The sequence below is a fragment of the Dendropsophus ebraccatus genome, chromosome 7, assembly GCF_027789765.1.
Source record: "Dendropsophus ebraccatus isolate aDenEbr1 chromosome 7, aDenEbr1.pat, whole genome shotgun sequence".
Taxonomy (NCBI): domain Eukaryota; kingdom Metazoa; phylum Chordata; class Amphibia; order Anura; family Hylidae; genus Dendropsophus; species Dendropsophus ebraccatus.
Window position 1 is genome coordinate 81,326,831 of NC_091460.1, and position 12,991 is coordinate 81,339,821.

Below are 12,991 nucleotides of genomic sequence, written 5' to 3' on the forward strand. Positions count from 1 at the left end.
GAGCAGGGCTATACCTCGGCCAACCAGTACACCAGTGGAGTCACGCTATTCCATCCAACCAGTAACCATCCGTCTGTCACTGCTCACTGGCAGGGCAGCACCTATGCAGTACTACCGCGCTGCACACAACACCACCACATTAATACTTAGCAAATCATATCATCACACAAGAAAGATTGAAATAGCTAAGACTGAGAATGCAGGCTTCACTGTTAAAAATGAGATATAAAGATATACTGAATAGCCTTGATTTCCCACCCCACTTCTCTGACTCACTGTTCATTGAGAATTACCAACAACCAAAACCACCTTTATCTTGAGAACAGAAGGGCATAGCAAGAAAACAAAAACAGCATTTAAATTAGGCACCAAATTATATAAAATGATACATACAGTAGTCCGCACCCTTTCTCTCGTGCATTGTATGTCTGATCTGTATAACCAATTACTTCACATAGGATTTAAAGTGACACCGTCACCCCCTTTTTGCATTATGACTTCTCTACACAGGTGTAAAGGGTAAATTCACTAGTTTTCATACCATACCGTGACGCCATCTGCGCATAGGCTCCGCCCATTGACGACCATTGGACAAGCCAGCATAAAGGGCTAGGCCCCACCATACTAATGGCCACTGAGGGGGCGGGGCCTATGCACCGGAGACGTTGCGGCGGTGGGACCAATGGTGGCGTTGTGGGCGGGGCTTAGTGGGGCTTCGGCTGTGAAGCCCTGCCCAAAAAGCACGGCTGTTAGTAGAAAAATGTGTTGCATTGAAGGCAATGTGAACAATAACATCCTCCTGCGCTTTATTTATCATGATTCATAATCATAATCCAAATCTACACCTGCTGGAAGCAGGTATAGATTTAGTACAACGGACGCAGGTTCGGGCGCCCAGCCTGCCGGATTTACTAAGAGGTGTGCGCCTCTTAGTGAATCCTGATGGGGGAAAGGGGGCAGAGCCTAATATAAGCCAGGTGTACCCATTTTGTAATTTTTTTTTGTGTGAGTTTTTCTGCAAGGAAAAAATCGTTATTAGTAAAATGTGACTTATTATGCATAGGATGTTGTTTGTCACCTTTTTAGATATTTCTTTACTGTAAAAACATCATTGTGAAATAAGTTTATATAGGGATTAGTTATCTGTATCAATAGAGCTCTGTTGCCCAATAACATGGGGAGGATTGTGCAGTGTGAAATACACTTTCAAGGCTGAATTGCTCTTTAAGAGGGCTCTGTATTTATATAAATGAAGCTGTGCAGTCATGAAATGTCACTAGGTAATACAAACCTTACTCACATTATGTATTATTTTCCAGCTCTCCAAATGTAGCCAGCAATGTAAACAATGGAAGTTTTCATTTTAGTTACGTCTAGGGACATTGTTTTTTTATATATTATAGTCAAGAAAGCAACACAATTATAGTAGAGATCTATACATGTCCATGACATAGCCATGGTAACCAGAATTAAAATCTCTGTTGCTAACATTGTTGCCTGCATTTATGGAACTGGAAACAATGAAGAAGATTTATATAACACACTTTTTATTTTGATTTTCTTGCTAAAAGCAGCTTCATTTGTTCATTTGTAAAAAAAAATATATATACTATTGTGATATAACTGATGACAGCACTTTCAATAAACACTTTGAATAAGATTTCTTATTACAGGAAAATGTCTTCTTCAGTACTAATCAGGCTCCTTTGATTCTTTTTCTTCCTCCCCCAAACTTATAATTTGCTTTGCAAAACTGCTAGAAGTCCATCTTGTTAGATGAGATAGACCATCAACTGCGAAATCTAAAGAAAGAGGAGGTGGAGGGGGATTTAGATGCAGAGCGAGACAGTGGCAGTGAGAGGCACTGGAGACATGGCTTAAAGTGAATGTACCATCAGGTACATTGCTTTGTTTTTTTTACATGAATGGATTGGCGCTGGAGGAACCTTCACTCGGTTCCCATGGACGACGCTGGTCTATTCCTGAACACTGCCTCGGCATGAAGCACTGGGGACGGACCCGCCGGCCTCCAGTGTGACAATTTCCCCTCCCCTGTGTGACGTGACTCCATTAGAGTCAATGGAATTGCGTCACAAAGGGGAGGGGAGGGAACCAATGTGCCACTATTGTGTTTTTTTTATCTCTTCCAGTTGGCACTGAATTTAGTCTCTAGAGAATTCCTTATGCTCCCTGACACTATAGCACTGCTGTATTTTGGCCACAAGATGCCGCCACTGAGTATTATTGTATTTAAGCCAGCACACTGAAGGCAATAGGGGTTAATGTGTTTTCCTACTATGTGATGTTTTGCACATGCAAGAGCATGATTGCTGACCCTGTCCCACTTTGCTTACCTATTAGAGGCCCTTTCTACAAAGTTCCCAACAATGGGTTCCTCCTCCAATAGGGGATTAGCCCAACTTTAGCACTTATAAGAAGGTAGTGCTTAGTTCTGTGGGGATTAGTTTTTCAGTCTTATCTAGTGATCCTGACAAGTCTGTTGTTTCAGAGAGAATTACCTTTAGGGCCTGGCCCTTGTGATTTTCTCACAAATCTACTTGCAACAACTATGGCCTGCTAAACCCTAGGCCTGTTAAAATTAAAACTTGTTTACGTCTGGGGTAATCGTGTTGCCCAAAATATTCTCAGGAATTCATTCAGCTGTACAGGACTATTCCCAGTGGTTGGCAAAGAGCAAGTAAAGCCGAAGTACAAAACTTAACCTCGCTCGATCTCCTTGTGAAATCTTAAGGGATAACCTACAGGTAACACGTCTAAAACTACTAAAAAGACTGTTCCTATTTAAGTCACCTTCACCAAAACTACCAACATGGCTGTATAAGGGAAGAGGATTGTTACCCCCCCCCCCCCCCGCAACGTGACTCTGTGCCTCTGTGTGTTGGCTCTTATTGCTGCCAGCCTGGGTGCAGTGCTGCTAGGAGGCAACGCTGCCTGCCATGGTCAGGTGACTGCAGTGTTAGTGCAGCTGCTTAAAGTTCAAATCACTGGGAGCCATTATATTTATCGTCACAGATTGCCTGTCACTTACGTGCCTGTTCCTGTTGCACGAGCTACCAAAATAGGCTACTATGCAGAGCTCTGTTTGACTTAATGGGAATTATATTACTCTGGTCAATAACTGATTAGTATCAAATGGATCCCTTCTAAGGTAGGAGTATACATGACAGACTCTCTGTAACCTGCCATTTGTGTCATCTAAGTGAAAAGTCATATGAAGTGGCTGGTGCTTCTATAGAAAACATTAACCTGCCGACAGATTTGTATATCCTGGTTACTAACGGGTTGGCTGTGTACTCTATATTCCACAGTGTAACCTGGATAAGAGTTTACAAGAAAAGGTGGTCATAAAATGGTACTAATGCTAAGCATGCCAGGTAGTGACACCCTTTAATGGAAAATGTATACATGGCAGCTTCTGTATTACTTGGTACCTTGCAGCTATGTTAAAGCTGTCACAGTGTAATACCCTAGGCCAAAAATATTTTTTCCTATTGTCTCCTCTAAAACTTGAGTGGGTCTAATCATCAGGTGCGTCTTTATAAGCGAAAAATATGGTACCACTCAGTCCCTGTGACAAGTGCTGTAGTACACCAACACCTGCCCTTGCTAGCAAAAACTGGCACCCCCGGGGTTACCACACTCACACATGACAGCTTATCTTTAAAATTTTCCTGAAAAGGCAGGTATGCATATAAGCATATAAGGTAGGCACCATACAAGAATAATGGGGTGCAGTCTACTAAACAAGCCCAAAAAACATATCTCAAAATAAACAAGAAAAGTAGGCAAGCTATATATAAGGAGACATGCACTACCAAATAAAGAATAACCAAACTTTATCAATCCATATATGTGTATATAACCCCCTTTACAATAAAAACTATTAATACCACTACCCATGGAGACAATTACAATACAAATTGTTCCCTGAAAGCTTAGGTACACTTTGGTGGCAAATTTGCCAAATTTATCATTTGCTGCCCAAATACAGAGTGGAAGTATTGCAGATTTTCATTTTCTGTCTTAACTATCATATAATAATAATAATAATAATAATAATAATAATAATAATAATAATATATAATAAATAATAATAAAAACAAGGTTGTGCAAATTTTGCAAAAAAATTGTGCAAAAACAGAGATTGCGTACAACTTTTGTGCAATGTAGCCACCATGCACTGGTTGTAGGTGTGGTTCAGAAGAAGCATGGGAGCTCTCTCATTTGCGGCCATTATACAAACTTGATCATTCCATTACTCACTCATGTATCTGCATTTTCACATTGGCTGGAATAGCATGAAACAAGTGCCAGTTGTGTAATGTAATGTCATTTTCATATCATTATTAATGTCACATTGGTATACGAAAGAGCTAGAGTTAGAGTTTCATATAGACATATATTATAGCATACTAAATATTCTTGTAAGTACTGATTTACTTTTATTTGCAGAAGAAGCTTATCACAAAGTCGACTTCTGTTGGTGACCAAACCCCTAAGTATCTGCATTTTCCTTACAACATGCTGTCGATATAGCTGTGTATTGTATCTAATATTTCCTAACTTGTGTTGCTGCTAACTCTGCAATCACTAAAATGCCATTTTTACTCTTTATTCTCCAAAATCCTCCAACACAGCCCAGTCTTTGGATAAACCTACATACAATTTGTGTGCACAGAAGCCTGAAATTAGGTAGCCGTTTAACATTGAAGCTTTTAATTACCATATTGAGGTACGCCGCATGATCTCTTTCACTGACAAAAATACACAAGTTCACAACACGGAAAATACTGCAGCTCCTGATAATGAATCCCTATAGACTTTACACATTATTAGCTAGTAAGCTTTGCTGAGAACAATGTTCGTTTTCTCTAGAAACTCTGATAACATATAATACCATGTAAAGCTGAACTGTCTACTAGGTATGCAGAAGTTCTTTATTTAAGGATAAAAGAAAAAATGTGAAATGTGGATAAAAACAGGGCCAGATTTTCTATTAAAGCATCACTGTCATTTGCAATATCTTCTGACATGTCAGTTCAGACGTGTCAAAAGTAAAGATTGCACAAGGTCTCTTTCCGGAAACCTGCTGAGAGTATGAATTATAGACAGGAACAGTTTATTCCATGACTGACTGCTTGATCTGACTGATAGCATAGACTTCTAGCCTAACTCCTGCTCTCAGTAAGTTCAGATTTAGGAGTACGGCTGTGCACTGCCTCACGCTGTAATTGTCGATTACAGCAGCTTTCAGGACTGAGACCTGGTACATTGTTAACCTATACCCATCTTTAGGGACATGATATGGTTCTGTTAATGTAACCCCTGTCATTTTACCTTCATTTGTATTGTCCTTTTGCAACCTTCCCAGGTTGAACTTGATGGACGTGTCTTTTGTCAACCTTACTATGTACGGTAACTATGTAACTGTAACTTCTGTGCACTGCTGCTATGTCATATTAACCCTATTTGCTGTGTTGTCATTTTGTTAGATCTCAGAGTATTGCATTGTACTGTGTGTATTGCTGTATACTGGCTGCGCTACAGGAATCCTTCTCTTACTGCATAGCGGGTGAGGATACTTTTAGTTTTTCAGTTTGGCAGTCTCTTCATAAAGACACACTACCCCCTAACCCCACCCACCCACTCTTCAAGAACTCCCACCACATAGACTGTCAGAATCCTTCTCTGTACCAATCAGGAGGCAAGAACACCAAGCAGATGTCTAAAGATGGTTAACTCCCATTTTGGTAGAGATTGTAACTTAAAATATGATCCCTATATGTGTTTTAAAGATATACCTCCAGTAGGTGGCACTGTAGAGCAAGTTCTTCCTTATGGAAGAGAGCTAGTTTGCATACTTTTCCCCCATGGAGCATTGAATGACTTGTAAGACTTCACATGCTAATTTGATGCTCTCCTTAAAAAGAAACACTACCCCCTTTTCCCCACAATAACTGGTCATTTTAATTTCGTAAAGCACTTTTATATTGTACAATGTCTACAGCTAAAATGTGACACAAGTTCCCATCTATAACTGTGGATGATCTTTTTAAGAATTAGTCTTTGAAAATTGGCTGATTTTATAGAAAAAAATAATAATAAGAAGAAAATGGCAGATTTGTATAAAAAACTGATCATACAAACTTGAATAGTTCATGTTGTGTGTCTTTGTGGTTGATAACTTTGCAGCATGCTATTAAACTGTTGCAAAACCATATTTGCCACTAGCATATTATGTAATCCCACTCAGGATGGATATGCCATGTATGTGTGTACACAAGGCTTAGCAGGCAAAGGATTTCACCATTATTTATTCTAACTGCTTTAACCCCTTCATGTATAAAGGTCATTGATGCACGGATGTCTCCAGGTCACAATGAAGCAGCACTTCCTCTTCACCTTCTAAGAGCTATAACACTTTTATTTTTCTGCCTACAGGGCTGGTTGAGGAGTAATTTTTTGCGCCATCATCTCTAGTTTTTATTGTTATCATAGTGGTGTAAAATAAAAAATTGTATAGCTTTTTTGTCAGGAATGGGACTTTGCGCTCCTCGGTCCGTGCTGGGCGACCGAGGAAGCGCTGAGCCTCTGGTTGTTTTTTGTTTCGCAGTTCTGTCTGAATGCTGTCTTAGTTTCCCAGCCACACCCGCATTGCCTGTTACACTCTGGCAGTGCAGGGGTTACTCCTTATAAGACCTGTCCAGCTGAGCTGGGTGCTGGGATCAGGGCTGATCCATTCAAGTGCTGGACCCAGTCCCTGATTCCAGATAAAAAAGCAGCAGGCTCTTCATTTCCCTGCTGGCTATTGAGTGTTGCTCAGCTAAGCGCTTCATCTCTCCTGGTTCTGTTACTTCTGTTGCCTGACCTATTGCTTGATATTCCAACCTGCTTTGTCTGCTGCCTGCCCTGACCTCCTTGCCTGTCTCTGACTCTTCTTCTGCCTTACGTTTTTGTAACTCGCTGACCGCCGTTGCTGACCCGGACCGTAGACTTTGCATTATTGTGTTTGTTTCGTCTGTCTTGTTTTGTGTATCACCTGGTGTAGGACAGGGACTGACACCGTGGTTGTCCATGGCCGTTTAGGGCCGTTGAGGCAAGTAGGTAGGGTCAGAAGGTGGGTTCTAGTGGTTAGGGCTCACTGTCTCGTTCTGTTCCCTACCTACGTCCGGCGCATTTGTGACATTTTTATAATTTTTTTTCTGATTAATAATTTAAAAAAAATCACCATTCACCATGAGGGAACAATATTTTTATATTTTATTACAAGGGTCTCCAAATTGCAGTCCTCCAGCTGTTGAAAAACCCCAATTCCCATCATGCCCGGACAGGTAGAGCTTTGGGTTTGGCTGTCCAGGCATGATGGGAAATGTAGTATTGCAACAGCTGGAGGGCCGCAGTGTGGAGACCCATGCTTTAATAGATCAGACAATTCCATACATTACAATATATAATATGTTTGTTTATTTTATAAGTTTTTCTTAATATTTTTAAAAAAATGTACACTTTTTTTTAACAGTAAAATATGCAGCCATTAGATGCAATGCCATTGCATAGTATTGATCAACACTATCTGCGATCTTCTCATAGAGCCTCTCTGGGGCTGATTACTTATCTGACAGGACGGAGGTAAGGAGAATTCCTCTGCCTGTCAGTGCAAGTGAAGTTAAAATTAAAAATATATCTTTCTAAAATTGTGGGTAGCTGTATATACAGGTCTTGTTGACCAGAATGAATTTTCCTAAGATATACCTTACAGGATTTGCCTGTATAGACACTTATCCCCAACCAAAGAATTAAAAATGGACCCCTGGACAGCTACCTTACATGTCAGCAATCCATAGTAACTTGCTGCAAATGGGGTTCATTGGGCTGTTGGCGTGCAGTAAGCTGCTAAGTAGTCCTGATGTGTTTGGAGCTATCATCTCCCTAATTACATGTAGTTATGCTCACCTCACTATGTGTTCTCCCCGGTGTTCTCCTGGCTTGTTTCTGCATTTCCCGCTTACCGCAGTCTCCGACATTTCCGAACCTCGGAAGTTACAGCCCACTCAGTCAATCGTTGGCCAAGATGGGACAGTACTGCAGCCAGTAATTGGCTGACGGTGCTGTCACTGTAGAGACGCATTTAGAAGTGTCAGAAGAGGCTGCGGTGAGTAAGAAACGCAGAAACAAGCCAGGAAGACATCGGAGGAGTATGGAGAGGTAATCAATATATTTAATGTGTTCTATACAAGCCAGAATACCCATTTTAAGCAAGGGCTGCATGTAATTCGTTAATAATGTCCGTGCAGCCTGTGCGGCACAATAACTGAGCCATTTAATAGGCTCTTTAAGCAAGCGTCAATCTAGAAAATTCGTGCTCGCTTACCCAGCATATCGGTTCATGTAATACAGCCCTAAATGCAGAGTGGGTTGACACTGCAGCTGTCAAGACTTGGAAAGGTATGCATACCTGTGCCAGTCCCTTCCTGCAGCATACCTGTGCCAGCCCCTACCTGCAGCATACCTGTGCCAGTCCCTTCCTGCAGCATACCTGTGCCAGCCCCTACCTGCAGCATACCTGTGCCAGTCCCTTCCTGCAGCATACCTGTGCCAGCCCCTACCTGCAGCATACCTGTGCCAGTCCCTTCCTGCAGCATACCTGTGCCAGCCCCTTCCTGCAGCATACCTGTGCCAGTCCCTTCCTGCAGCATACCTGTGCCAGCCCCTACCTGCAGCATACCTGTGCCAGTCCCTTCCTGCAGCATACCTGTGCCAGCCCCTACCTGCAGCATACCTGTGCCAGCCCCTTCCTGCAGCATACCTGTGCCAGCCCCTTCCTGCAGCATACCTGTGCCAGTCCCTTCCTGCAGCATACCTGTGCCAGCCCCTACCTACAGCATACCTGTGCCAGTCCCTTCCTGCAGCATACCTGTGCCAGCCCCTACCTGCAGCATACCTGTGCCAGTCCCTTCCTGCAGCATACCTGTGCCAGCCCCTTCCTGCAGCATACCTGTGCCAGTCCCTTCCTGCAGCATACTTGTGCCAGCCCCTACCTGCAGCATACCTGTGCCAGTCCCTTCCTGCAGCATACCTGTGCCAGCCCCTACCTGCAGCATACCTGTGCCAGTCCCTTCCTGCAGCATACCTGTGCCAGCCCCTTCCTGCAGCATACCTGTGCCAGTCCCTTCCTGCAACATGCCTGTGCCAGCCCCTTCCTGCAGCACACTTGTGCCAGCCCCTTTCTGCAACATACCTGTGCCAGCCCCTTCCTGCAGCATACCTGCGTCAACCCCTTCCTGCAACATACCTGTGCCAACCCCTCTTCCTGCAACATACCTGTGCCAGCCTCTTCCTGCAGCACACCTGCGCCAGCCCCTTCTTGCAACATACCTGCGCCAGCCCCTTCTTGCAACATACCTGCGCCAGCCCCTTCTTGCAACATACCTGTGCCAGCCTCTTCCTGCAACATACCTTTGCCAGCCCCTTCCTGCAACCTACCTGTGTCAGCCCCTTCCTACAACATACCTGTGCCAGCCCCTTCCTGCAGCATACCTCTACCAGCCCCTTCCATTTTTCGGCACTGCTACAGATTCACAGAGGAGAAACCTATTAGAGTAGCACTGTGGACTGTAGATACCACCATGTGTAGATTATTTGTATCATATTATTTCTTGTATATAATGTCATAATGAAAAATAAAAGTTAGGACACTGACTAAATGTTTACCTTAACTCCTAGACAACCCATGACATACATGTATGTCATGGATGTCTGTCACCAGCTGACCCTGGACGTACAGTACATGTATGTCATGGTGCTTTGAGGCTGCACTGATTAATGACAGGCTGCACTGATCGCTGCAGCCTGTCATTAACCCTTTAAACGCTGTGATTGCTGTGTTTAAGTGTAAGTGACAGGAGAAACTCCTGTCACTTACCGATTGGGACTGCGGGGGTCCTAATCACTGTGCCGGACCGCTGGAGGTCTCTTACCTTCCTCTGTGCGGTCCGACTGCTCATGGAGTCTGCCACAGCCAGGCTTAATCAGCAGAGCGCTTACTAAACTGATCAATGCCCATACGGCAAATGGCGTAAACGAAAAGTGGGGGGAAAGCGCAGAAATTGCTGATTTTTTGTTACATTATATATTAAAATTTTTTTAAAAAGTGATCAAAACATTTGATCTACACAAATATGATATTAATAAAAAGTAGAGATCATGGCGCAAAAAAAGACACCCCATACAGCCCCATAGATGAAAAACTAAAACCGTTATAAAAGTCACAATAGGGTTCTTTTATTAATAATTGCAAAAAAAAAAAAAAGAAAGGATTTCATTTAAAAAAAATAAAACATAATAAAATCTGTGTTAACCTGCATATGGTTGTGTTCAGACTGACCTATTGAATAATGGTATCATATCACTTTTACCATATAGTGCATTACGTAGACACAGGAACCCCCTTAAAGTTACCATATTGCATTCTTTTTTCCAATTTCACCAATTTATATTTTCATAAATGATATTTTGGGGTTCCGTCATACATGTTATGGTAGAATGAAAGACGCCATTACAAAGTACAACTATTCCTGAAATAAACCTTCACTGTAGGCTATGGGAAGCTCTGATGCGGGCGGGCGCTGATGCACCCGCATCAGAGCTCTGTGGCCGGAAAGATCATCCAGCCGGTACTTAAGTACCGTCCGGGATGATCCGGCCAGAGACCGGCCGTTCCGTCTCACAGAACAGCCGGTCTCATACGACGTGTGAACATAGCCTTATACTTCAGGTTCCAGTGCTAAGCATGTAATAAGTGATATTAAGCATATTAGTGGATGTATGCTCAGTTTATAACAGGCAAGATAAATGAATAATTAGCTTAATTCATTCTTCATTGTAATGAGTATATAGGGAGAAACCTCTCAATCAAGCCTAGCCAGGCAGTGAGCAGGAGAGCCACCCATCAGACATTTCCTCCTGTACCTGGCTCTTTTTAAAACTATCCTTTACATTTCCTTTCTCTAAATTGCCACGTTTCACATGAAAAACGCAGTTGATTGTAATGAGGGTGCCTACTGCTTTTTCATGCTTCCAGTTTTCAGGGCAGCTTGAATTTGCTGACTGGTTCCCTTTTAAAGGGATAAATTCCACTCAGTGCCTATATTGGTATTGTATGATAGTCACAGACACTAACAGGTTAAATAGTAACACACTATCTACATTATAATTTTTTTTGTCATGGATAGATTGTAATGGTCAGTAATCTTAGTAAAGTCCATACATCATACAACAGGAAACACAAGGCCAAAATTAAGAAAAAAAAAATTACATGTTTGGATAATCATAGTTACAACTAATACATGGTGTAGAGCAGTAACTCTCAACGGTACATGCATAAATTATAGAAAGAAAAAAATGACCTACAGTTTCATTCTTGAATCTTTAGACCCAAACGTAAATATTATATTCCTGTGTTATCAATACTATAATGCAACTTACGTAGCCCCCACAAAACATTGTGGCGTAGGTTGTCTGCTGCAGCTGGTCAACAGTTCAACGCTCATACAGACTCCAAATGAAGCAGGCTTGGTTGACACCTATGCAGGGAATGCGCCAACTCCACCCAATCTGATAATGTAACCCACACACGTATCATGTTCAGTTTGTTTAAAACAAAGGAAAGCACTTCTTGGTACCAGGTATGTGTGCTAAACCATCAGTCATGTTCAAGTAACAAATTAATTTTTCAATACAAATAAAGTGTAATCTTTGCTTTACCTGTGACTGATATGAGACCAGCCAATGAAGCCTCAGGTTCAGTGAAAAGGATCGGTTAATATTTAATCTTATGACACGTTATATTGTCACTATTTGTTTGACTCAAAAGAAATTTATATTGATTCCAGCGTAGCAGAAATGTATGTGACAATATATGTTTTTATATAAAGTCCTTCATTTCTGGAGTAATTTTTTACTGTAAATTGGAGCATTTGCATGGTCAACTTCAAACTGTAAGAAAAATAAAAAAGAGAAGTTATTTCAAATGCAAAATTTTAATTTCTCTGATGCTTGTGGTCAACAAACCAAAATTGTGGTATTAAAAGCACCAGATTTATAAAAATGATAAAAAAAAATGTCAGCCATAGCAACTGTTTTAATTCTTGGTGCTGAGATTGACTGCTGAACACTGGGAGTTCCAACATGGGGACACACTTTTATCAACTTATTGTCCAGAGACAAGGGGTCGGCATTACATACTCGCAGAGGAGTTAAAATTCTGCTGCAGGTTTGTTACCCCATTGAAGATCACAGTACCAGGATTCACAGCGTGAAATACGCTGAGAATCCGGTACGTGTGAAGCTACCCTAGAAGTGGATACGGCTGGATTCACACTGCGTTTTGTGTTTACATTTAACGTACACATTTTTATATTTTTGAAAAGAATAAGAACATAAACAGTAAATTAAACCATTTCTGTTATATTCTATGCATAAAAATCTGCTTCCCTTTTGCAATATTTTGTAACATTAACACAATGCAACATATCCATTTTTTGCTGTGTACAATAGCACAGACTATACTTTTGTATAAAAAACAAAAACAATAAATACACAGTTTTTATCCTTTTCAAGGGTATTAACATTATGCTAAACATGGACACAAAAAGTGGAAGCTATCCTAAACCCTTTAAGGGCCCATTCACACTGAGAAAACGTGGCAGAATTTCAAACTGAGCCCACAAATTGAAGCCGCTCGAAATTCAGCCTATCCCATTGATTTAATAAGATTTCCCGCGCGCCTCTGCTCTCTGCCCAAAGAATTTACATGTCAGTTCTTTTGAGCAGAGAGAAGAGGCGCGTGAAAAATCTTATTGATACAATGGGACAGGCGGAATTTCAAACGGTGTCCGCAGTGTGAGTTCCGCTTGAAATTTTGCCACTTTTGGTCAGAATGAACGGGCCCTAAAAAATTAAAGTTTATTTC

General features: G+C 41.7%; 1 protein-coding gene across 1 annotated transcript in view; it reads right to left on the reverse strand.

Annotated features, from left to right (window-relative positions):
* Window positions 1–11,612, reverse strand: part of ANXA10 (annexin A10) — a 70,893-nt gene extending 59,281 nt beyond the window's left edge. Inside the window, exon 1 of the mRNA XM_069977833.1 lies at window positions 11,506–11,612. Coding sequence (XP_069833934.1) covers window positions 11,506–11,523 — 18 coding nt within the window. The 5' untranslated portion in view covers window positions 11,524–11,612. The remainder of the gene's footprint in view (window positions 1–11,505) is intronic.
* Between the last annotated feature and the right edge of the window lie 1,379 nt (window positions 11,613–12,991).